Genomic DNA, 26,783 nt, shown 5'->3' on the forward strand with positions numbered 1-26,783 from the left:
ACATGAGGAATTCTTTTTCAATCTAATGCAAAAGAGCTTGCAAAAAGAAGATAGATAAGTGTGATACCTGAACAAGTAGAAGAAGAATTTCATGAAGGATACTCAAAATCCATGACTGAAAATTATCAATAGCCAAGGATGCTGTCTTCTGTTTGCCAGATTCAGCATTTTCCTTGACTAGTACCACACCTGGTCTCTTGTCACTAAAATTTTGTTCTTGAGAAGGTTCCTCTTCTTCGATCATGGGAGGATCTTCTTGTAACATAGGCTCCAGCAAGTGAGCATGAACCCCAAGGTTTAGAATCAAATCAAAAGCCCGAACTCTAGAAGCCAATCTTTGAGACCTAAGCATTTCCTGAAAAATAAATAAGAAAATAAGAAAACTGGACTACATTGGCCACTAAGAGAAGTTGAGATGCAATTGACGTAGCACCTCCAGCATAGAAAAGGTGAGAGGAGCTGCAGTCCTAGAATCCAACACATACCTACAAAAGGAAAATCTAGGTTTTCATCGTTTCTCCCCACTTCATTGAAAATGTATACAAACAAGGAAAGTATGAAAGCAGTGAAGCAACTTATTTGGGAGAGTCTAAAAAGATGTGTTCATCGTGTAACCTCTGAATTGATATGGAAGTCAAATATTTATTGGAAAGGACTTTTATGAAAACTATAACCTCAGCTTTCCAAGATCTAGAGTATGTTTGTGTTTTCCTGCTTCAAGGTTGACTAATCCTTATGAAAACTATAGCCTCAGCTTTCCAATATCTACTTAAGAGTAGGTTTGTGTTTTCCTGCTTCAAGGTTGACTGAATGCGCTCAGTCCAAATCACAAAGGAGATAAGAATTGCACGTTCCCGTTCTCCTTGTGATTTGAGGGTGGATAAAGTTGGAAAACAGAAGCCTGCATACTGCTGGTTCCTTTTCCGCACCTCCCAAAGAAAAAAAATTAAATACTGTGTCCGCCACAGAAGCCCCACCAACTGTATATTGGTGGTACACGTAAACACACTCTTGACTAATGAGTGGTATATCCAGATCACTTGATGTAGTAAACTGTATTGGGCATTGTGACTTCATAGCCACCACAGGTGACTACAATACGATCTCTTAAATGCTGTGATAATTGCCCAAGTATTCCAAAGATGGGAAAAAGGGTTGTGTCAATCAGGTGGGAAGTCGCTTGTAGAACTTTTCCCATGAAATCAAGAAAATCATGTTTCAAATATTACTGGTGAAATAGGATTCAGGTATCATAGTATTTAGGGATGAAAATGGCAAGACTAGGTTTCTTTTGGCCCCATGGGCCATGGGGATTCGGATATGCAGGAGTTGGAGCCTCGAAGGGCATCTGAAAGAGACTAAGAGGATATCTCAGATACAGGAAATTTTCTTGGGCAAGGAAGGAGACAAAAAAACTACCACATGGGCAGCGCTTTGAGTAAAGCACCATAGAAACATGCCTTTGCGGTCAATGAGATCATATTGATGGCTGCTGCTGGGATTTTCTGTTGTTCCTCGAGATGCAATGCATATTCCTGCCAATTCTTTAGTGGATGCTCTTGTTAGAGGTGTTCTCAAACTCTCTTGTAATTGGAGACAGTTACATTGCCCTAATGGGTTACAGTTCTCCATTTCTTTTTGTGCAAAATCATTTTGTTGCCAATAAAAATATATCATTGGTGTAATATAATTTATAAAGCCAACCCCGAATAGCTGGGAGAAAGCTGTGGTGTGATGATTCTAAAAAAGGACAGCAATATGTATTGAATGTGTCCAATACATCAATATTAAGGAAACAACCATACACCAAATCCATGCCACCACATCATGGATTCTTCAATGCTCTTCTTTAATTTTCATGACTTACCTATTGTGCCTGAACTTCTAAATGTTAACATCTAACTCCACAGTTCTATACGGGTCAACAATTATTTACTGTCGGAGAAAAATGTTCACCATCTGCCTTCAAATGGTTACAGGCTTGAATTTCTGCCACAATCAAGAGAAGTTTTTAAGGTGAGACATCAAGGAAAGAATTCCTGAGCCATAACTCACCCAACATCTCATAACTAAGCGAAAATACCCTTGATGAGAAAACTGAAGTAATTACATTGAGGAACTATTGTCTGGATGCATCAGGATGTCAATAGTGTCCCGATGCATTCATTCCATACAGGTGGGCACATGGACGAGGAATAGACCACTGATCCAATGGGCACCATGGTGGGTGGGGAATAGCCCAAAATTCTTTCAAACTACAAGATCAACCTACGCATCCAATCTTTGGTCTTCTATCAGGACTGCTTCTATATTTTAGTACCTCACAATATGGATTCTTTTAGATGTGAATTGCTAGCACACTAATAGACAAGCATTCTCTAGGACTCACCTGCAGATAATCCACTAATTACTAAATATGAACTGTTACTATATCGACATAAGTTGAAACAACCAATTAGAATTTGATGCAGGAGTAAATCAGAGAAGTATGAGAAACCAGCAAGAATACAGAAATATCACAAATGCAGATAACTCTTAAGGAACTAAGAAATAAGATAAAATAAACTGATAAACAAGTCTTCAAATCTGTGAACATACATGTCAATAACAAGCTTTACAAGGACACTAACTGTGACATCCATGGGCGGCTTTCTGCTATGGTTGGTTAAGCCGGATGACATCGTCATAAGATTTGTGTTTGGTGAAGACATCTCCAAGCAAAAATCCGTTATAACATCGGAAACTTCCACAGGATTCAACCGCAAAGGTTGCTGTTCGCTGTCCACATTAAGGTACTGGTGAGAGGGATTTTTAGCTTCTCTGTGCAAAAGTAGCATTTCATGCTTTACCAATATCAGATGACAAGTGAAAAGAGAGACTTTTATTTTTAACATGATGGTAAAAAAAAAAAAAAATACAAGAGGATAAGGAGAAGCTGACAGTGACGGAGATTTTAAAGTAGGTAAGTTCTATTTTAATGTCAGTCAAGTACTCTTTGCTCAGCACAGCCTGCTGGTGCTGGTAGCTCCAAAAAAGATTGATGGGATCTCCCTCTTTCCATCTGGATCATTTGCAAACATGCCCTGACAAAGGGTGCCTGATAGACTGTGCACTCTACTTCTCTCAAGTGAGCATTAATATCTCATGAAAAATACTAATTAGAAATGAATATTTAACAGTCAGTTGTTTTCCTAACCAGTTAATGAATTGATAGGAGAGTTAACTAATTCATTTATATCATACATCTTTGAAAATGAGAAGAAGAAAGAACGGTAAGAAAAAAGAAGAATAAAAAATAAAAATAATAGATCGGTGTCATATCCCATCATCATCTCAGAAAAATTCATGCTAGAGGAAGCGAGCATAAATGTTTAATGCCCAAGGTTTGAGATTAAGAATCAGTGAATAGAAAACCCCATCTTTTGTAGTTTTTTTAAGGGGTAACTCAGATTTTTTTAGAGAACCAAGGAATAGAAAATACTAGAGGGATGATGAGAAATCATTCAACTAATACGAAGAAGGGTTCCCCCCTCCCCCCCAACCAACCACCCAGACTTACAGAACACTTTCTCTAGAGTCGCAGTTTTGTCATTCAAAGATATCTTGATATACTCAAGCCAAATTGTGCATAAAATGGCTATAAAGGATAGGCGCAAAACAGTCCATTTCTTTTCTACCCAACCAAGCAAAATGCCACGTAGAAAAGCTCCCCAACGTTTTGGGGGGGCCACCCGACAAGATTCCAAGAGTGGGAGGAATTCCCCCAAATGATCCAAGTGAATTGAAAGTGAATGAAAAGATGATCCACCATTTCCCCATCATTTAAGCAAAAAGGACAACCATTAGGCAGGATCATTTACCTTTTACTTTAGTTGTCAATTCTTACCCACCAACCGCACAAAGGATACCACCCAAGATGCCCCAGATATTTCCAAGTATGACAAATAGGATCCAAATCCTGCAACCCACGAACCTTGTAGGATCGAGTAGAAGACTTTATTGAAAAACCCTGAATCCAGATGGATTTCAAACCCACCTATCCCCCTCCACTCTTGAAATCCCTTGATTATGCAACACCGTCTTCAAGATTACAAATTCATCGATCCCCCCATCCATGAGTTCCTTTTGAAGGTGAAGCACCGAAGCATTTGTGCACCCCAATTTAAGAGAGGAAACACTATCCTGAACGGGTTGTCCCCGCACCATCCATCCTCCCAAAAGTGGATGCCAGACCTGTTGCCTGGATCAAAAGATACAGGCTCTTTGAAAGAGTAGGTCACCGGTGGGACCGCCTTCCATAGTCTAGAACCCTTGCACTTGGACGATGAAGCGATAAACCATCATCCACTATTCTTCCTATACTTGCCAACTATGACCTTGTTCAAAGGCTTTCCTTTTCCACTCCAAAGCACCACAGCCAGCAATAGCATATTATTCCATGGAGCTAAGGTCCAAAAATATGGAATGAACAAGCATTTCCACTACTCCGCCACCCAGTCAACTCTATGACTGGTTGGCAAAGTCATGGAAACACTTATTTATTCCATATTTTGGACCTTAGCTCCACGGGACAACATGCTACTGCTGAAATATGGAAGAATTGAAATGAGGTTGGCAAATTGAATAATTTTGGTGATACCAAGGCTCCCTATTTCCATGGGTTTACATACCTCCCCCCAATTCACAAGATGAAAATTTCCTCGTCTTCCTCCACCCTCCAAAGAAAATCATCATCTAAACCTTATCCCAATTAATTGGGGTCAGCTACATGAATCACATTCCGTCATTGCACTCTATACCTTTAGTTAAACAATAGGTCATTAGGTCTTTTCTTACTACCTCCATCCACGTCCTTTTGGGCCTTCCCCTTGCCCTTTTAGAGCCTTTAACTTGTACCAACTCGCTCCTAATCGGCGCAGTTCTTGGTCTCCTTTGCACGTGACTAAACCATCTTAAGTCCATTTCCCTCATCTTATTACCTATTGGTGTTACTCCTAAGCTCCCTTGAATGCATTTATTTCTAATTTTATCCTTCCTCGTCTTGCCACTTATCCATCTCAACATCCTCATTTCAGCTACACATCTTATGAACATGTTGTTTCTTAACTACAAAACATTTTGTCCCATAAAGCGTAGCTAGTTTATAGCTATCCTATAAAATTTCCCTTTTAGTTTGAGTGGTACACAATGATCACATAAAACTCAAGAGGCACATCTCCATTGTTCTACGCAACTTGGATTCTATGGGCAAGATCCCTCTCAATCTATCAACTCATGAATTATTATTATTATTACTATTTTTGAAAGATTATGATATTTATTAAGGCTGAAGGCTAAAAAAAACAAAAGAAAAGAAAAGAGAAAAGGGAAAAACAACATAACCAAAAAAGAAAAAAGAAAAAAAAAGGGAACAACACAAACCTAAAAAACAAAAAAAAAAACTATACAGCCAAGCCTAATCCTAAAGAAAACATGAAACACCCCCAAGAATTATTGATCCAAGGTATCGAAAGCGGTCATTCTGGGAAACTTCTTGGTCAGCAATCTCAAGTAATTCCTCTTTTTCACTCCTATTGTTACCAAAGTTACACTTCATATTCTTTGTTTTAGTCGGACTAATTTTAAATGATCCCCGAAAACATCTTTGTGCTTAACGCCCTTCCTCATCTTGTGAATCAAAATATGTCATTTGCAAATAACATACACCATGGGATCTCTTCTTGCAAATGCCTTGTTAAATGATCTATAACAAATGTGAGAAGGTATAGGCTCAATGTTGACCCTTGGTGCAAGCCTATAGTAAGTGGGAGCTCACTTGTCTCTCCACTAGTGGTCCTCACATTTTTTTACCACTCCCTCCTTAATCATGTCACTTTGTCCTCTTGAAACTCCTTTCTTTCCCAACACCCACCAGATTAACTCTCTAGAGACCCTATCATATAATTTCTATAAAACAATAAAGACCATGTGGAGATCCTTCCTCTTCTTGAAGCTCTCCAAAGAAAATCTCTTTGAATTTTTTATACTCACTCAATAACACTTGAGGAGAAACGTAACAAAGACAAAGCAAAGAGGCATATTCGACAGAGCCACCTTAATTAGCAGGATGCTTCCCCCAAACGATAATAGTTTACTCTCCCAACACAACAATTTCCATTGCATTCTTTCCAAGACTGCATCCCAAAGGTTCTTTGCCGGTTTCCAATGCATAACGAAAGGCTGAGATACAACAACGGGAACTAGTCATTCCTACATCCAAAGATAATAGCAACTAGCAAGCACATCCACTTCTACATCACTGACGCCGATGCCCAAAATTTCATTTTAGTTTTTAAATGTTGATCTTTTGACCTGAAACCGCCTCAAAGCATCAAATGATCTTACAAAGATTATCCACCTGGGCCCCATTTTCTCCACAAAAGAGCAAGGCGTCATCAGCGAATTGGAGATGAGAAATCTGGAAAGGTGCATTCTCATCCGCAGAACCTCGATTAAGACTTCGTCTCTCTTGCCTTCTCTAGCATCTTACTGAGAGCTTCTACCACCACTTTAACGAGGAATGGAGATAAGGGGTTGCTTTCATGAAGGCCACCTGAGCTTTTAAACTATGATTAGCAGAGGAAAAGAAATCTACCACCTGATGAGAAGGCTCCAAATCCCAGGATTGATGAATAATCATTGGGCGATAAGCCCATAATTGGGTCGAGTTACAGTCGACGTGGATCTGACCTGACTATTAATGAGACCCCAAGATTTGGCCCATTAGACCTAGTCCGGGTAGAGACCTATATCCAAGTCGGATCATATACACAGGTTATCAAGTCAACCCTACTTGTGGCTGTTCTAGAGGTGTATATGGGTTGGATGTGAATAGTTGAATGCTAATGGTTAACAGCTAATGTTTGAGGCTAATAGTTATTCCCAACCATTGAATCCTAAGTCCTTTTCTGTTAAAGGCTAACAATTGTTGTAATTTTTTTAATCATCAATTTGCAAGCCATGTTTCTAAAATAAAAAATAAAAAATAAAAAAATGTAGATCACCTCTTGAAAGGCTAGTGATGCAGGACGGATGGCCTAAACTAGGATAATGTAAATAAATTAATTAATGGATTACTAGAGTAAATCAAAGCATAAAATAAAGCCAATCTACCAAAAAATTAGAGAAATCAAATATTCAATTAAGCTCAAGTTCTAGACCACATCACAATCTCGGAAAATAAATCTTTAAGGCTATTAATCGAACATGGCCCAATGGAAGGTAGAACTTCCATCTAGCATAGGATTCGTTCTAGATTCGAGGATTCACTTGCGCTTTGCTAGAGTTTGAATGGGTTGGGGTTTGGGTTTTGAAATTAAGAAATTGAGAATTTAGGGTTTTATAAAAGGTTAAGGTTAGGATTAGAGTTTTATAAAATAGAGAACAAGAGATAGGATTAATGAGGGCGAGGTCATTCGGTTGTACGGACACTGTATAGATAGGTCCATGTAGTGTATGGGCACGTCCATGCGGTCATACGGATAGTGTGGTGGGGCTGGGTTGGTTTGGTTGGTGATGAGTTGGGTTGATGATGATGGAGTTAGAGTTTGAGAAAAAGATATTCAATAGAAAATGAGGATTTGAGAGAGAAGAAAGAAATACTTTGATAGGAATAAGAAAGACAACTTGGAATCACTCCAATGGCTTCACACCTAATTCCATTCGCAGGAAGTTTTCTTGCTCAAAAGAAGCAATGTAGAGAAATTCCATTCAATATGTCGATCATCTCAAGTCTCAAGTCTCAAACGAGTATATATAAGAAAACCTAAGCAAACCCTAAGTCTAGACCTATTCTTGACTGTCCGAATCTATTAACGGTCAAGATCAAAACATAAATCTCTGATAACCTAAAATAAAGCAGAAATAAAGATGAAGAATAATCTCCATCATACAACAGGTACTTCCACACATCCACATGTGATTGACAGCCTGGATGAATATGGTCCGACATGCCAATGGCTCGAATGTGCAGACTAGAGTGTCAGTACACCTAAACCCGAGTCTCCTAACATATCCAACGGACTGAATTACCAAACTGATGTGTCCAAGATATCCAACAACATGGTCTAATCTATGTAACGTCTAGATGTGGTCCAGGTCTGGCTGGGTGACATCCAAACAGTCCAAAGATGTATCAATCAATTCCAAATAACCAGCGCACATGCATCTTCCCAGTGTGGGATCTTAAAAAATGCCTAACCATGCATGTGGGGTCTTAATGTGGCTAAAAACTCGAATTGGGTCCACTGGGCCCCATTTAATGATCATACAACCATAATGAAACTGGGGTTGGGGCCTCCGCTCTCCTTCTCCAATAAACTCATGTAGGTGCTGGAACGCCCTCATCAGTTAGGATAGTCCCATTGGGGAGATCTTGGTGCGCAGTCCATCTACAATGAGGCTCATCAAGTTAGAGGTTTGCATCACCATGTACACTCAGCATGTACAAACTCATAGCAAAGGATACTTTTCAAATAATCAGACCGAGGATTCTATAATTCCACATAAATATAACCAAGATGGTTGGAGGTTTAACACGTAAAACCTATCAAATCAAGCCAGCTTACAAGTAGGACCATAAACACTTCTGACGCAGTTGCATACGTGGAGGAAACAAGTTTCTGATTAATGGTTAATGACATTTTAAGTAATGATCATATGGTTGTAGCTCGTGTCAAAACATTTCGAGAAAAATAACACTTAATCCCTGACATCAGTTCATGTTTAACATGTAATCAAGCAAAGCAAAGGGTGTATTCCCCTGCAAAGACCACTAAACTAAATGGTCATTAAAGACACCAAAGGGTGTTTTCCCCTGCAAAGACCATTTGAATTACATGGTCATATATTTCCCCGCAAAGACCTTTTAAGTACATAGTCATCACAGAAACACAGTTCCCTTAACGCAAACAGGAAAAAAATAAAATTAGTTGCTGATATGTATATGAATTATAGACTTCCATACTTGACATTCACATCAATTATCACAAATAAGAAAAGGTCTACTATCAGGACTGAGGGACAGATTGCATTTGGTACCTGTAGTGTCTATACTGAAAAAGACGGCGGGCACGTGGTCGGAATGTGCCCACGGGTGCATCCTCCCTGGGAAAAAAATTAAGCGGGTGGAAAAAATAGTGAGTTCTAAATGAAGAAAATTTTACAGGAACAAACTCAGTGATATCTACTCTCTCTTTTAAAAATAAAAAATAAAAAATTCTCAATGATATCTACTCAAAGAACAATTGTTGGTAATAATATGGTATACAACCTATTCTACTATAAGGCAACCATAATCATGTCAATAATCCTAAATAGCAACCGGTATCCTGCATAAATTAGTATGAGAGAATCCAGTTGCAAACACTAATATCTATGTTAGTTATCAAGCAGTTAATCTCCATTCTCCCCATAGAAGTGGCACACACGTACGACATTCAGATGAATAACCTAACATGGATGGGCCATATGCCAAACTTACACCAGTCAGATCATTCTACCCACCCATGAACTGACGGAATTTTGCCACCAAATGTCCACCATCGGTTGGGCTTTTTCTGAACATCACATTTACAGTTGCCAATGTTCTCCAATCAGTAGCTACAGTCAACACCACTGTCATTATTTGGCACACCCATCCCAGTCTAGATCTTGTATCTGTGGGTCCTGCGTAAGGCAATAGAGTGCTTGATTGATAACTAACATAGATAATATTAATGGGCAAAAAATTTAATTTTACACTAACAAACTCAGTAATATCTACTCGAAAAACAATTGTTGGTAATATATGGTATACAAGCTATCTACAATAACTGGCAAACATAATCATGTCAAAATGCATAAATAGCAACCAGTATCCTGCATAAATTAGTATGAGGAAAGGATCCAGTTGCAAACACTAATATCCATGTTAGTTATCAAGCATTCAAACTCCATAAAAGCGGGACACATGCACCAGATGGGACCATTTTTCTGCTGTAACTTAACATTGATCGGCCATATGGCAGAATACACCAGTCAGATCATTCTACCCATCGGTGGACTGATGGAATTTTGCCATCTAATGTCCACCACTGGTTTGGCTTTTTCTGAAACACACATTTACAATTGTCAACGTTCTCCAATCAGTAGCTAGGGTCAACATCACTGTGATTATTTAGTCCACCACATTGCAGTCTGGATCTCATATCTATGGGCCCTGTGTATGGCAATTGAATGCTTGATTGATAAATAACATTAATAGCAGAAGATATTTCCTCAAGTAATATATTGAAAAAGAAAATATAAGATTTTCTGTTTGAGATAACAACATGATTAAATCTGTGTTTGATTTATGGAAGCTGAAGAATTGACTTTACGATCAATCAACCTGATATCGCTTTTCCTGTGGGGAAAGGAAAGATGAGTTTAGGAGAAGATGAAGGCTTAGGATGGGAAAATCAAAGAACTGGAAGAAAATACCTTGATGGAGGGAAAAATATATGGTGATGTGGGGATAGATGGAGACCTCGCACCTCCGTTGATGAAGATTAGCCTCATACCAATCTCCTTTCTAAATCATATGAAAGTATCTTCAAATCTCATGAAAATGGAAGAAGAAGAAGAAAGAAAGAGTTTTTCTCTTTTTTTTTTTAAATTACAAAATCCAACGAGGGAGAGGGTCACACGCCCGCCCTCTTTTATAGCTCCAAGAAAGTTCAAAAATTACAATAAACACATTGTTTTGTGAATTTTGACGAAAATAGCCCTAGTCTAATTAAAATCAACTAAAAACACTCATAATGGTGCCTAAACATAACATAAACAAAACTAAATCCTATAAGTTGATAAAATCTAAGAAAAACTAGTGTGGACGATCCATGATCAATGGCCCGATCATGTGATCCAACGGCCCGATCGTCATGTCCCTCGAATCCAACTGTCTGGATCACTCCATAAAGCAGCCCATATGCATCTTCCCAGTGTGAGGTCTTGCAGATGCTCACACATGCACACGGGGTATTCAGCACGATCACGGTTACTCACCTAGCCACAGGGAAATCGGTGCAGCCCACCTCCTCTTCTAATATGTACGCAAAGGTGTACGTGATCACGGGTCAAGTCTCTTGTATAGAAGTGTTGCTGGAAAAATGTCAACTTGTTAATACGCATTGTCACTATTAGTGACAACAAAATCATCCACATACACTACCAACACAATGACGCCTACCTCACTTCGCCTCACAAAAACATAGTTAGCTGGACTCCATTTCGTCCCATATTCAAACACCACTTATTGAATTTGTTAAATCATGCTTTTGGAGATTGTTTTAAGCCATAAATGAGCACACTTTGTCCGACTCCCTCTGGGCTCTAAAACCAAGCGGTTGCTCCATATAGACTTCTTCAATAACATCCTCATGAAGAAACACTTTCTTCACACCAAGCTAATATAAGGGTCAATCCAAATCTGTGGCAACCAAAATGTTGCCTGCAAATAATTAAGCTTTGCCACGAGAGAATTTTTCAAACTAGTCGACTTTTAGGGTCTAAGAGTACCGTTTAACGACCAACAAAGCCTTTCAGCATTCCATTGAACCATCAATATTGTACTTAACCATATACACACATCAACATCCAAATGCGCATTTGATTGTTATGAAGAGCAGCCATCTCATCTTCTGTAATTTGTTTCCATCCATCATGACTAATAGGTTCAAGGAAAGAACGAGGAATAGACATGGACGACCAAGATAAAACAAATTTGCAAAAAGGAGATAAACCAACAAAGGAAACAAATTTATTTATTTTTTAATAGAATGTTGAGTGGAAGAATGTATAACCTTGCAAAGAGCGATGGGTAAATCGCCTTCATTAGATGCTAAAGGAGATTCAGGCAGACAATGATCTTCAAATGGAGCCGGAAGATTGGTGGAAGCCACAATTGGATGAACTTCACTACTATACTAGGACGTTTGGAGTAGACATGCAATGGCGAAACCAAACGATGTACAAACATTTCTATCGATGGAAATCATGTGTCAAGCACAATAGGAAGATTAATAGACATCTCTTCAAACTGCAACGACTTACCATCTTCAGAAAAATATGAAGTACTTTCAAAGAACATGACATAAGCTAAGACATAACATTTGCGAGAGACGAGATTGTAAGATTTATATGCTCGTTGGGTATGTGAGTATCCTTCTTAGCCTTTGGTTCAAACTTGTCAAGAACATAATTTAATTGATATATGAAATGCGCACACCCAAACACCTTAGGAGGGATGAAAAACACAAATACTATGATGCAAAATGAAAAAAGTTAATTTACTATCCAAAACAGATGAAGGCATTCGATTTATTAAATGGCATGCAATAAAAACTGCATCACTTTAAAAATTTTCAGAACCGTCAAGTTAAACAACAAAGCCCAAGCAACCTCAATTAAGTGTGATTCTTATGTTCAACGACACCATTTTGTTTAGTCATTATCATATGTGTCTAAGTAGAATGTGAAGCTCCCAAACAACTTAGATTGCACCTTTTGGAGACGAAAAAGGAAGGCGAAAGAAAGCGGAAGAAAAAGGGAAGGAACAATACCAGATCTTTTACCGCTTTGATACCATGTTCCTTGAGTTAGATTGACAAGAAAGGGAAAGAATATGAGAAGAAGCAGGGGAAAGAGAAGGCCTAGAAGGTAGCGACACCCTTAGCCTCTCCACTTATTGTCATTAGGGCTTTCATAATATATATGTGAAAGTACAAAAATACCTCCATGCTTAAGTTATTAAATAAACCAAAGCCCATATGCTTAAACACTATGCTAACACATCACCTCAAGGACTAAAAAGGAGATGTATCACTGACTGTCAGTTTATGATTCTGTTGCATCTCTTATCTCTGGTGTTGGATCACCTACTAACTACCGCACTGCAACAAGGACTAGAACTACCTTTGGATCTTTTGATGCATCCACCAATGATGATTCTACTACTGCAAAACCACAACACGTGTGATCATCACATGCATCATGATCCATCAATAGGGACATTCAATTTGAACTCTTTAGTTTGATTGCTTATTTAATGTATTCCACATAAGAATTTCTAGGACTAGACTCCTATGAGAGTTCAAAATGGTGGTGACTCATCCTCATATGTGGTGCCACATACATGACCATCCCGGCCATCCAAATCACAGGGCACATCATCCAATACATATATCGCCAAAAACACACTAATAAATAAATGCTAACTCTCCAACAATATTTACGAAATGGATCGTTAAAAAAAAGGTAGTTGTCCAAATTGCAAGGTAAAAAACAGATGGTTACTATCATCTTCTAAGTATAATTTTTGGGTTGTGATCCATTCAAAATTTTGAAAGGTCTATTACCATTCAAGTATGTCATTTTGAAAAACAATTGGAGAGTCACCATCACTTTTTAAATGATAAAACATCACAAGAGCCTAGCCCCAATTTCAAAAGGGCCTACAATATAGCTCATCCCACTCGGCATGCCCATAAAAAACTTCCCTTGTGATGGTTGAACCCAGGCTTAGAAATTGCACATGTTCCATACATTATTCCAAATTAAATGGTTCAAATTATGGGACCCACCATATACAGGTCATCATCCAAATTCAAGTCAATGTAACAATCATAACCTCTGATTATTGTGCATTCCTTTGTTAAATGTCCACCACTTACTATTTTGCATGCTACCATCCATAAAATGCCTAAAGCTCATATAATTGGGAAATCAACTCAGTATGATTTTCTATTTATAAGCCATCCAAACTAGGACCCACCATTTGGACGGTTTAAGTTAAATTTGTGAACACGAGCAATTTTGAGTGACAAAGTGATGGGGACATCAGAGACCTACTCGGGTATACCAGAGACGGAGACGACCACCCACATCAGCGTAACCTTCTTTGTGGATGGGAGACGAGTTTCAGATGGGGCACGCCAGGCCATTTTGAAGATCCCACATGCATTGGACGTGCATCAGGAAGACCCTACCTTGGGATGATGCATGTGGGTTGCTTAGGAGATCATTTTAGTCATACAATTTATATTTCGTGTCGATCCGACCGTTGGATCTTGTCGATCAGGCCATTGGGCCACCAGATCTTTTAAATCTTAGCCCATTGGACTATGATATTGCTTTATTTATGTTTTTTGTTATTTTTATGAGTTATTTGATGGTTCAAATTGATAATAAATGTATTAGTTTTCTTATTTTGGATAATGAACTAATTCACTTAAGTGAGTGGCATAGTTGTAATTATGTTGGATTTTAATTCTAAATTTTTAATTATAAAAACACAAAGGGGGTGGAATTCCTACCCTAGTGGAGATTTGAGAAGAAAAAAAAGGAAGAGAGAAGCTCTCTTGTGTGAAAGAATTTTCCTCATTATTTTCTAAGATTTTAAAAAAAAATAAAAATAAAAAAACCCTCCCTTCCAATTAAATTGTGGAAGGGTAGAAACTTGTTTTGTGGTAAATTCTCCAAGGTACATCCTTCCTCTTCATCTTCTTCAAAAAGTAGTCTTCTTCTTACATCCTTCATATTTCTTCTTCGAAAGGTATTATTCTTCTTCTCTTGTCTTCATTTTTATCCTTCCATTACAACCTTCTAAACCCTATATCTTCAATTTCTTATTTTCCTCAATTTTTAAAAACCCTAATTCTAAAATCCCCAATTCCCATGAACCCTAATTTTCCTAATTTCAGATTTTCTCATTTCCTAACCCTAATCATAAAACCTACAAATCTGTCCATTGAGTGTGGAACGTGCCTATGCTAAATTGGAAGTTCAATCCTTCCATCGGCCCTAGTTTTAATTGATTTATGTGATTTCTTAGCATACGGGATTGTGATTTAGGTTAAATCAGATTTTATTTCCTATTGTTTACTCTTAATTAACTGGTAGGTTAGCATCTTTTGTTAATTGAATTACTTTATGGACTCTTTTATAATCTCCACGTTGCATGCTAGCATTAAATCATGTATCCTGCATCACAAAGTATCACTATCACACTTTACAGGCGTTATCAAAGTTCTTCTATCTTTTTGGGGTTAAATGCCAATAGTAGCTCAATAGCTATGGCCATCGCAACGCTGTGAAATCAGCAGAAGTAGGAAGAAGATAAAGAAGAAGGTGTGGAACAAAGGAAGAAGGAAAGAGAAGGAACAAGGAATAATGAAGAAATAAGAGAGGAGGAGAAGGAAAGGAGGAAGAGTCATGACTTGCCCAGGTTTGATGACTCACTCAACTCACCAAGTCATGGAAAAACTCGGTGAAAATCACACGATTCATGTCCTATTTTTACCCCCATAGAGTCCAAACCACTTTTCACTTGGGGTGGCGTAAAACCTGGTTCACTCGGGTGAGTCGCAGGTGAACTCCCTGAGTGGGCCAACCTTGCATAGAATCACCAGTTCAACTCAGCAGTTCCCAAAAACTCAAGTTTGGACCAGGATATGCTGTCCAAGATGGGATGGATAGTATTGTTCAGATTTTCTTAAATCTATATGATCGTTGAGACTTGAGAGTAGAAAAAATGCTAAAATCTATATGATTGTTGAGACATGAGAGCAGAAAAAATGCTAACACGGCAAGGTACATGATGTTGATCTCCTTTTTTTTAAAAGGATTGATATCATTATTAGTTTGTATCATGTTCATTTATCTTTTTTGTGTAACAGAATATAATAGAATGTTCACATATTAAAGCATAGTCTTCAAAATAATTTCAAAGTAGGATATGGCTAAAACTGTTTGTGCTCAGCATGCTCATCTAGCAGTGGATGCTCAAGAAATCAACTGTTTGCAAATTGCCCTTGTGGTTAGTAGGCCTCACCATGCTGGCATGTGAGTTGTGTTGGCAATCATGTATCGGCAGGTTCCTGCATTTTTGAGCTGCCAACTTGAGCATGACCCTACGTGTGTGGATGCCTTACACTTAGCAGTTAGCCTTGCAACCGCCTTCCATGACCCTGCTTTGTTTGCTCTCCCTTTGGGGTGTGAGTGTAATAGTTGCATTGTGGGGTCAATAACGGCAGGTTCATATTGGCATGTGAGTGCCAGTGTGGGCCTCTTCCATGGCTGATTCCAAGAGATAATGTAAAAGAGAATGGTTGATGTCCCGTCGGCAGCTAACCATTAAACTTCTGCCAATCTGTATTTTTGAGTAGCCATCTACTCAAGCATCACCTTTCATGTGTGTGGGTGCTTCCAAGCTTAGTGGCCTGCCCGGCAACTGCCCCTCCATGAACCTGCTTCGCCTGTTCAACCTTTGGGGTGTGCATGTAACAGTTGCCCTGGGGATCAATCCTAGGTGGACAATGTTGGCAAGGGAGTGGTGCCGATGTGAGCCTCTCTGCCATGACCAGTTCCAAGAGCCCTGGTAAAAGAGAATGGTAGATATCTGATGAGCTGCCAATCGTAGAATTTTTGCCAATATACTACTAGAAAGCTAACCCCAAATTGCTGGGAATAGGGCTAAGATGATGATGATAACGTTAATGATGTGATGGATAATCCCATATCAATTTTGTATCCAATGTCCACCCATATCACAGACCTGTTCTAACATAGTAACTTGTGTCCTATGGGTATTGGTAATCAAGGCTAATAAAGATATCTAGCTTTCAATTTTTTATAATTGCAGAAAAGAAGCGGACAGGCAGTGAAGTTTAAAATAGTAACAAAGAAGGTAGGAACAAAATATCAAGGATAACCAAGCCACAACAACAAAACCTGTCACTGAAAAATCATCCAAACAGAGAGACATGCACATCAGACCACCCATATGATAAACAGAATTTTAGAAGAACAAAAAACAAAACGCATAATAATATGTAAAATGTGAAAGAGAACATACCAAACTTGAAATGTGCCTGATTTTAGCCGTTTGAAAGCAGTTATTGTTCTCAAATGAGAAGTAGATGAGGCAAAACTAGTGGCCGTCATGACTGTCGAAGGTTGCAAGGGTTTATCAAGGTCAGATATATCTCGAGTGCTAGAATATTTCCAAGGCCAGCCCTTCATTTTGGCCTCCATATCCCCAACAAGTAGAGCTGCAGTACCAATATCTGCAAAACTGTGTGTCCAAATGTCTAGCCCCCTTGCAACACCATCACTGGATTATAGACTGTCAGTTAGACTTTTCAATGCAAAGGAATTAAATCAAGAGGATGACCAATCCCAAAGCACACTTAACGCAGCCGCATGTGCCAACATGCTCACAATGCAGCCCCACCATGTAGATGGTCTGCCCTAAAATTAGGCCAGTCAATTCAACACATGGGACACACCAGATAGAGTGCACTAGCCTGAACCGGGTCAGATAGGTCATTAGCACTGTGGAGCTTCCTACTGAGCAGCTTGGACATAACAAATATGGCACTCTTTTCATATGCACCTGCATGTAGGTCTACATGTAGGGGCACGGGCATGAATAAAACTCTCAAAATCAACTGCTAAGACGTATAACCCAATAAGATCTTCAGAAATTATGGCAAAACACAATCCAAATGGATTTTTATTTTAGGGAAGCATGATATGGTAATGGGGAGGGGATGTTCCACCTCGCAAGGGCGAGCAAGAGATAGATCGAGAGAAGGTTGATCAAGAGTTAAGGATAGGAGGGACAATCTCAGGGAAGAGTTATTGTGGAGAAAATCTACATCTGAGATTGGGAACGAAGAGGGGGGCTCGATTGAGATTAGAGAAGGCGGCTCAAAGGTTAGCACCCACAATCCTCAAGGCTGTTCAAGGGAGCTTAGAAGGCTGGGCAATAGGGAAAGTGAGGTGTGGGCAAAGGGATGGAAGTAGTGTCAACGAGTGGGGTGATGCTAGGGTGATGTGAAAGGAAAGCAGAAGCAAATAGTAGAGGGAGGAGGGGCTGGTAAGATGAGGTAGCACATCTTTAAGGAGGGTGGAATCTGCCGATACAAATGAGGGGGAGTGGATTCGGGTGGAAACGAAGGGGAAGCCGAAGGGTGTAGGACACGTTGGAAAGAACCTCTCTCTAAGCTCCCACCCCTTCTCATTGAAAATTTTCTAGCGGGTCGGCTGGGAGTTCAACTTCAAAAGGCCATTCAGGGGGGGTTTGTTTGCTCGGTGAAGGAAGTGATCGTCCCAAGGGAAAAGGGACTTGGAAATACAAGGGATTCATCTTCGTTCAATAGATCGAAGAAGTTGGGAAGGTGGTGGCAGAAATGAATGGGAAGGTGTTTGAAGGTTGGAAGATACTAGTGCAGAAGGTAAGATATGGGCCTGAGGTCATCAACGAGGTGGTAGAGAAGGAGGAAGTAGTAGAAGAGGGGCAACAGGAGAACGGGGAGGAGTTAAAGGTGGATACCAGGGAGGAAGAAAGGGAAGGAATAAAAATGGAGGGAAAGTCATACAGGAATGCAGTGACTAGTGGGGCCAACAGTGAGGAAAAGGAAGGAGATGAGGGCGATAGGAGGGAGGGTTAGGAGGAAGGTGGAGAAATAAGGTTCTACGGTAAGAGGATGATAACAAAGGGCGTGATCATCAAAGTCCACCTAGGCCCTAACGGTGGTGGAGAATGCTAGGAACGTGCTTCAATGGAGTTTGGTAGTGCGGGTGAGGCTTGGGTCTTCTATGGCGGAGGTGGCAGAGTGTATATCAACGAAGGGGGCATTCGTAGAAGGGGCATGCTCTATCAAGCCTCTATCCAAGAAGGAGATCCTCATTTCGCTGTCATTGGAGGAGGTAGAGAAAATCCTAAGTTAGAAGGCTAATGGGTCTGTGGTTGACCGTTGTAAATGGATAGATTGGTCACCTTTCGAATGGGAGGAGAGATGGTTCCATGTGTTGGGGTAGCCTCTTAAGCTATGGTTTATAGAAGCCTACGTGATGGTGGGGTCATGCCTCAAGGAGGTGGTGGCAGTTGACCCGACAAAAGCCAGGAGGGAGGACATGCGAGCAGTGTGCATCTGTCTGAGGAATAAAGACTAGCAAAGATGAAGGAGAAAATCTCAGACGTGATAGGGGAGGAGAGGGTGTCTCTAATAGAGGCTCAAGGGCCACATTGTGTTAGGAGGCGGTTTCATTAGTGTTGTAGATGGAGGAGATGTCAGCACATGGTGGGTCGGCAATCAAGTCTAGGAGAGACCTCAAGCTCGAATTCGAAAATATTAAGATGGAGGTGGAGGCTTGAGATCAATTGGAGCACAAGAGGCTCCGCGTGGCAACACGTGTGGAGGCCCAGGATACGAGATATTAATGAGGTTGAAGAAATTATGAAAGGGATACCATGTTGCGAGACACATGATACGTGTGTGCTCATCTCGTCGAACATCACATGTGTGATGACCTTGGGCGCACGTGCAAAGACTATTCTTATTTATTTAAAGAAAGAATTTGCTCAACTTCTCTAGAGTCCGTCTCAAGTAGGCCATTGTCTTCAGAGCTTGTGATCATACCTCCGGAGGAGTCATCTATGATGGGTGTTGAGGTCAACAACCTTGGGGGGAATATTTAAGGGGAGTTGCTAAAGACGAAGTCTTCCAATCCTGGGGAGACTGAGGGAGAGGTTTTACAAGACATCCAATGCAACGAAGAAGCTATGAGGGAGATTTTAGTAGTGGAGCCACTGCAGATAGTATCTACTATAGAGGTTAGCATGGGCCCCAATCAACAGCCTCTAGGTATGTTAAAGTTGGGTATGGAATCCAGGGTAGAAGGATTTATCACAATGGTGAAAGGGAAGAGATGGATCAGGGAGGCGTTAGTGCACGTGGGGAAGTTGCTAGGTGTCACATTTGTAGACGACGATGAGAATTACTACGTGTTGTTCTAGTTTGTGGAGTAGTGTGGAGGTCTAAAGGATCCCATACTTCAGAGGAAGATACGGAGATCCCCAAAAGGTCAGCGAGACCAATCAAACTCTTGTCAGAGTCAAATTACGAACTAGGGGAAGGGACAGGTGAGGAAAGAAAGGGCAGAAGAGGAAGATCGGTGTCCAGATGATTATTCTCAATTGGAATGTGAAGAGGCTAGGTGACCAGCAAAAAAGAGAGCAGATCAAGGAAGTGTGTCGCCGGTCCAAGACCCATATTATTACATTTCAAGAGTCGAAATAGGTATCCTATGACAAGAATATTATAAATTTAGTTTAGGGATGTAATTTGAAGGAGCGAGTGGTAGTCGATGTGGAGGGAGCGGTGGAGGGATAGTTGTGGCATGGGGCTTGAATCAGTGAGAGGAGGACCGGTGGGGACCAATGTTAGAAGTATCGGTATCGCTACAAGTTTCGCTGGTCGGGAATACGGAAACAATATCGATATCGTTGATAATATCTCTGATAACCAGAAATGCGAAAAAACGTGGGAAAAGTGGTAGAATTTCAATGAAACTTCAGGAGATGCTAAAATACACATATTTGCATATTTAGGAACAAAAAATTTGCAAAAAGAATGTATACACTAAGTTTCCATTTAATGGGGGCTTAAAAGCATGTGTGTCGTCATAACTCATAAGAACCATTTGCAGGCTTTACTAACCATCCTATCCGTCCAAACATCCATCAATATTGTAGAACATTGACAACCCATGATATTTTGCAAAGAAATCATCAACAACAAGAAAGGAAACAGAAGATTGTGGTCTTGATATCGCGCATGTTGCAATAATGATAATATTGAGATATTATCAATATTAGCAACGACAATTTGAAAACTGCATACAACAATGCGCTCATAAAAAAAATTTGAAATAGAATTTTTTTAAACAAACAAACTTTCTGTGATATCTCTACATTGGAGATATTATTGAAATGTCGTTGATGCACTTGTCATACAAGAGTCACATAGAATTTACACAATTGGAAATATTGGCGATACAATGGCAATATCGATGCATTAGTAATACCAGCGAAGCCTGGAATTTACACAATTGAAAATATTGGCGATAACGATTCGTTAGCGGTATTTAGCAATACGTTGTTGATGCTAGGAATTTCTAATACTACCTGTGTTATCGGTATCTCTACTGGTGTTATCGGTATCACCAAGCTAGAGATAATGATAATATCGGAGATCATTCAAACAATGGTGGGGGGGAGAGTTTTTTAGTGTCGGGGCATATGGTTATTAACCACAAATTTACGGGCCAAACGTGGCAGCTATAATGCAAGATTTTTGGGTAGAGTTGACCGAGGCTCGAGAAAGCTATGATATTCCATGGTGCGTAGAGGGAGATTTTAAAGTGACCAGATTCTCCTATGAAAAATCAACCACAAAATATTACACACAACATGAAGGACTTTTCAGACCGATGATGTCTCATGAGTTGATCGACATTCCGATGGGGGCAGTAAAATTCACCTAGTCCAACAGGTAGGAGAGACCCGTTATGACCAAGATAGATTCTTGGTGTTGCTGATATGGGTGGAAAAGTTTCTACTAGTCACTTAAAAGGGAATTGAAGCTAGTGTTTGATCATTGTCCTATATTGTTGGAGGTAGTAAGAGAATTGGGGGTTGAGGTTGCAAGGATCATCTTTGTGAAATTGTGGTGTGATATTTTGATACAATGCTAGCAGGGGAGGGACGGGAAAGGCTGATGTTGGACTATTTGGAGTTCAACAAGTTGTCATTAGAGGAAGTTTAGGCTCTTGAGGAGTCGTTTGCCAAAGAAGTCAAAGCAGCGGTAGATTATCTAGGCAGGGATAAGGGGTCGGGGCCAAATGGCTTTCTAATTGCATTTTTCTAGGTTTTCTAAGAAGCAGTAAAGGGCGACGTTATGAGTTTTATAGTAGAATTCTTCGAAGGGGGTGATTGTCAGCAGACTTGGGGGTGTCTTTCATCGCTATTATTCCGAAGGTGTCTGGAGCAAAGCTATTAAGGACAACAGACCTACTAGCTTGCTAGGACTTAGGAAGTCCATACGAGATCCTTGCGAAAACTTTAGCCATGAGATTCTGGAAGGTGTTAGACAGTGTCATATCAAGAACCAATGTGCATTTGTATAAGGGAAGCAAATTTAAGATTGTACCGTCATTGCCCATGAATGTACTGATTCATACTAGAGGGAAGGAAAGAAAGGGTTAGTTTGTAAGTTGGATATTGAGAAGGCATGTATGATCACGTTGAATGGAGATTTTGGGATTAGATGCTTGGTCGCATCGAATGCGATGAGAAGTGAAGAGGTTGGATGAGGAAGTGTATATGATCGAAGAGATTTTTCATTCTAGTTAACAGGTCTCCCAAAGGGTTTTTTTAGAAGCTCGAGAAGCATAATGCAAGGGGATCCTTTATTCCTTTTCTTTTTGTGGTCATGGTCGAAGCGTTGGGATTTGGGAAGAATGGTGAAAAAATGACAGGAAACAGGTCTCATTAGAATGTTGGAAAGGGGTCAGAAAACAGGTCTCATTAGTGGCTTCAAGGTTGACAAAAGTTCTCCCATCTTCAGTTTTCCAATGACACTGTGGTCTTTTACAAAGCGGATTCAGATATGGTGGACAAGCTAAGAATGGTGATTACATGTTTTGAGGTGGTTTTAGGACTAAGGGTGAAAATTGCAAAAAGTAAAATGTCGCACGCTCGAATGTCAACTGAGGAGGTGGAGCACATGGCAAGGATTTTGGAGTGTAAGATTAGATCCTACCCTTCTTCCTAATTGGGTCTCCCTTTTTGCACTAGCAATCCGGTGAAGCATCTTTAGAATAATGTGGTAGAAAGAGTGGAAAGGAAATTAGCAAGATGAAAAAGTAGATATTTGCTAATGGGGAGTCGGATAACCCTGATTGAAGTAGCACTCTCTAACATGCCCCTATACTTCTTGCCTTGTTCAAAGGGATTTCCTGTGGCCAAAATTATAAGGGAAAAAAAAGAAGAAGGAATTTCACCTTTTGGTATGGGATTCGGTTTGTAAGCCTCAAGGTGGGGGCTTAACATTAAGGATTTGGTGAGGGAAAATATAGCTTTGTTGGGGAAATGGTATTGGAGATTCGAGACTAAGGAAAACTCGATTTAGAGAAAGATAATTGCACCTAACTATGTTTGCGAGGAAAGGGGTTGGTGGATAGGGGAATCTTCTTTATATAGAGCATATTTGGTATGAATAGGGTAGTAACCGTGAAGGCCAAATTTCAAGAGGGGGTTGGGTTTTCTCTTGGAAATGGGGAGCGAATCAAATTTTGGAAGGATGTGTGGGTGGGCGAGTTTCCCCTCCTTGTTCCCTCATTTGGCTTATCTAGCGGTGAAGACTAACTAGCAGTCTTTAAATGGTTCTCGGAAAGTGGAAATGTATGGGTGTGGCTGCCTCCTTGTCAAAGGAATTTAAACGTTGAGGAAATCAAAGACCTAGCTATCCTTCTAGACAAGATCTCTCTCTAATCCATTATCGGGGGCGAGGGACAAAATGGTGTGGTGCAAGGAGAGCTCCAATTGCTTCTCAGTTCGGTCTTTCAACAAGATGCTTAGGTCTCTTCTAGAGGAATCAAATGTCACCCCAACTTTTGTTTGGCACTATGGGGGCCCCACTAAAAGTGGCGGCCTTTGTGTTGCTAGGTGGGAGGAAACGGGTCCTGACTATCTCTAGAAAAGGGAAATGGTAATCCCAAATGTTTGCATCATGTCTATGGCAAATGTTAAATCGATGGATCATTTGTTCCATCATTATCCTTCCATTCAATCGGTATGGGCCATCCTTCTTGGCTCATTTTCTATGGCATGGACAATGCCGGAATCTACAGCAAAGGTTGCTTATTCAATGACACAGTGTATCTTGGGAAGCAAGAAAGGGTGGTTTGGAGATTAATCTTACTGGTTCTATGGACCATTTGAGGGGAGAGAAATGGGAAATGTTTCAACAACATAAGCAACTTGATGCCACAAATAGTGTGGAGGTGATGCAGGACATGAAATTTAAGTATGAGATGCAAGAATTCAGGCTTAGATAATACCAATTCAGAAACAGTTAGACAAATTCCACATCCCACATGACAGTCCAAATCATTCAATTAAAAGGGGAATCTATGCGAGTCCAGGCCGACACTGGCTAGGACTAAACCAATAAAAATTATAAATCAAACGATGTCAAAGGGAAATAGAAATTAACCACACATGCATAAAAATCAGTCCCTAATCCAAGGAATTTCCCAATTTCAATTCAAAGAACCCTACGGTGAAAAAAAAAATGGGCAAATAAATTAGGGCTAATGTAAACTAAGGCTAGGATTTAGGAAATAAGAATGAAAAGATGAAAACTAGAGAAAAACCTGACCCGGAGAAAGCTCCTGCATGCAAATGGTGGCCTGGGGTTGACACACGTGCGCGGGTGGGCGGGCCGCACGTGTGATGGAAGCCCGTCTCCCCAAAGTGATACCTAGGCCTTGGTCGGCCAGGAGAGACCTCCAATACCTCTAAGTTTGACGACAATCCGACGTAAGGTCGAGGTGTAGTGATCCGCCGAAGTTTCAACCCTCCTACAGGTCCAGATTCTGGAAACTGGCTGTAGGGGATAAATAACTCCAAAAGTTGAAAAATTCAAAGCAACAATGATGATAGAAGATGAGATATATGGATGGGATAGGGTAGGGACGGGTGAGGATAGATGTGGCTTCACACCACGTACTTAGCCCTTCGAAAAGGGAGGGCTTCGTACCCACTTTTGAATTCTTCCACAACTCACGAAGAGAGCAAAAAAATAAAGCAGGAATTTTTATTAAACTTGAATGAATGAAAAGAATTACAAGAGGTGCCTATTTATAAGAAAAACCCTATTCCCCAAAAACTCGCACAATGTGCGCAACCTATTACTTGGCGATGAAGTAAACTAAAATAAAAACTAAACAAAAAAATCTAAAGCGTTCACGATGTTCTAAATAATAACAATAAGCAAAACCCAAAATATGAAATCAATCCGACGAGCGGGCTACGATCATGAGATCCTATGATGGGCTTTTCTTGACTATCGGGCCCATTTTTTTGAACCAAAACTTATCTTCTAGATAGGAGGCCCTCCTTGGACGTCGTCATCGAGCTAGATCAATGGTGGGGTCCTCCTTCTGTGTATGTACGTGCGTAGGGGTGGTGGTGTGTGGGCGTGCGTGTACACGATGTCCTCATCAGAAGGGTAAACGTTTGTTTGGTGGAATGACAACTTGTATAGATTCTTTAAAGGTTTGTAATCTTGTTCTTTGAGCGGGTTGTCCATTTCGTGCGCCATCTTAGCACCTTCTAATAAAAATTTCAGTTCCTTTCCCAAAAAAATAAAATGGAAAATGTGTGTTAAATTGTAAAGAAATAGAGAGGCAAACAATAAGAAAAGCTACCTTTCTGTAATCATAGATGATGACTGTTGTTCTCCATCCCCAGACCATCGCCATTTAAGGGCATCAATGGCAATATACTTAATATCCTCATCCTCATCAAATACTCCAGGACCTGATGAGTTCAAAGAAGGCGAACTAGAAATTTCTTTCCCCTCAGAAGATTCCCTGCTACTTATGGGCCCCGTACATAATTGAGAATTAAAAGATTTAGGCAACAAAGATGGCAATGATGGTAGAGACTGCACTGAAGAAATAGCAGCCCCAGCAAAAGCTGCAGGTTGGAAGGACTGTCTTGGAATATGTCGGGTCAGCAGTGAGCGAACATAATTTAATGACTTCACAAGTGCACCGGATGCAAAATTAGATGATGGCAAAGAGGGGGTGGTATTTCTAGATGTCAATGATACGGGGAAATGTTGGCTTGATGATTTTAACCATGGCGAAACTCCACGATTTGCTACAGAAACACACTCGGCAATGGAATTCAGGCAAAATGAATCAATCTGCTGTAATGTCTGCTTCCCGGGAACATATCTGCAGCAACAAAAAAGAAGGAAATGCTCATAAATCCAAAAACAACACCCAAAACTAGTGATGTTTATTTTATTCACTCCATAAATATGGCTAGTGACTCCTGGAACACCACTTCACCCGTGGGCTCTAACCCTCGTTTTCATGAATTGTAGTGTCATTTGTGGTGACTAACACCCACCTATATCTGACAACATATTGACTAATCTTGTGGAACTCATTCTAGTTGAATTAAAGACCACCATATGCCTTTCTTATTTCTTCAATCTTATCTAATGTTTTAAGACCTTGATGTAATAAGACCATATGTCTAATTACTTCAAGGTTAAGTCACATCCAAACATAGCCACACAACTCTTCTTCTTTTTTATAGAAATGGTGTGCTATATCTCATTCCAGACTCGACTCAATCTTCCAAATAGAAGGCTATCAAAATTTGATATTTGTTTCTAATATATGTCAGTAATAAATAGCAAAGATTGTCATCAAATGAATTCAAGATAAAGGTCAAAAGCTGCAATGGAGAACTCACCGGAGAAGATACCGTTTCAAAAGAGCCACACACCTTCCAACCACTGCAGGGCTGTTGAAAAAAAAGAGATCCAGAATTAGATGAAAGAACAAAGCAATAACATCAAAAGATCCCTCCCTGCCTATGGATGAGGGAAGGATCAGAGGGAAAAGATGGTAACATATACTTGGTTCTATTCAATGTTCGAAATATCGGTATCGTGTTACACATCGCATCCATAGGATACAGATACGGATTGGTTATCGCACGAGATATATTGTTTGTATCAGGTAATTTATCGCACTTTTTGGGAAACATTGGGAAAAATGATTGAATTTTTCAATGAAACTTCAGGGGTTGTTAAAAAAGAACTTAATACGCGCTTTTAAATCATAATGTCTCA

At 40.0% G+C, this 26,783-nt stretch overlaps 1 protein-coding gene across 5 annotated transcripts in view; it reads right to left on the bottom strand.

The window, feature by feature from the left end:
* The window catches only part of LOC131243642 (uncharacterized), an 86,172-nt gene that overhangs the window by 51,152 nt on the left and 8,237 nt on the right, over positions 1 to 26,783 (bottom strand). For all 5 annotated transcript variants that reach the window (XR_009170147.1, XR_009170146.1, XR_009170148.1 and 2 more), the window contains exons 3-9: positions 26,402 to 26,452; positions 25,339 to 25,872; positions 16,913 to 17,170; positions 9,079 to 9,144; positions 2,599 to 2,778; positions 434 to 485; positions 68 to 355 (exon numbers count right to left, since the gene is read on the bottom strand). Coding sequence is in view for 1 of the 5 variants with exons in the window: in XM_058243134.1 (XP_058099117.1) it covers positions 68 to 355; positions 434 to 485; positions 2,599 to 2,778; positions 9,079 to 9,144; positions 16,913 to 17,170; positions 25,339 to 25,872; positions 26,402 to 26,452 (1,429 nt within the window). In the remaining 4 variants the exon portion in view is untranslated. The remainder of the gene's footprint in view (positions 1 to 67; positions 356 to 433; positions 486 to 2,598; positions 2,779 to 9,078; positions 9,145 to 16,912; positions 17,171 to 25,338; positions 25,873 to 26,401; positions 26,453 to 26,783) is intronic.

This window comes from Magnolia sinica, chromosome 4, assembly GCF_029962835.1.
Source record: "Magnolia sinica isolate HGM2019 chromosome 4, MsV1, whole genome shotgun sequence".
Taxonomy (NCBI): Eukaryota; Viridiplantae; Streptophyta; class Magnoliopsida; order Magnoliales; family Magnoliaceae; genus Magnolia; species Magnolia sinica.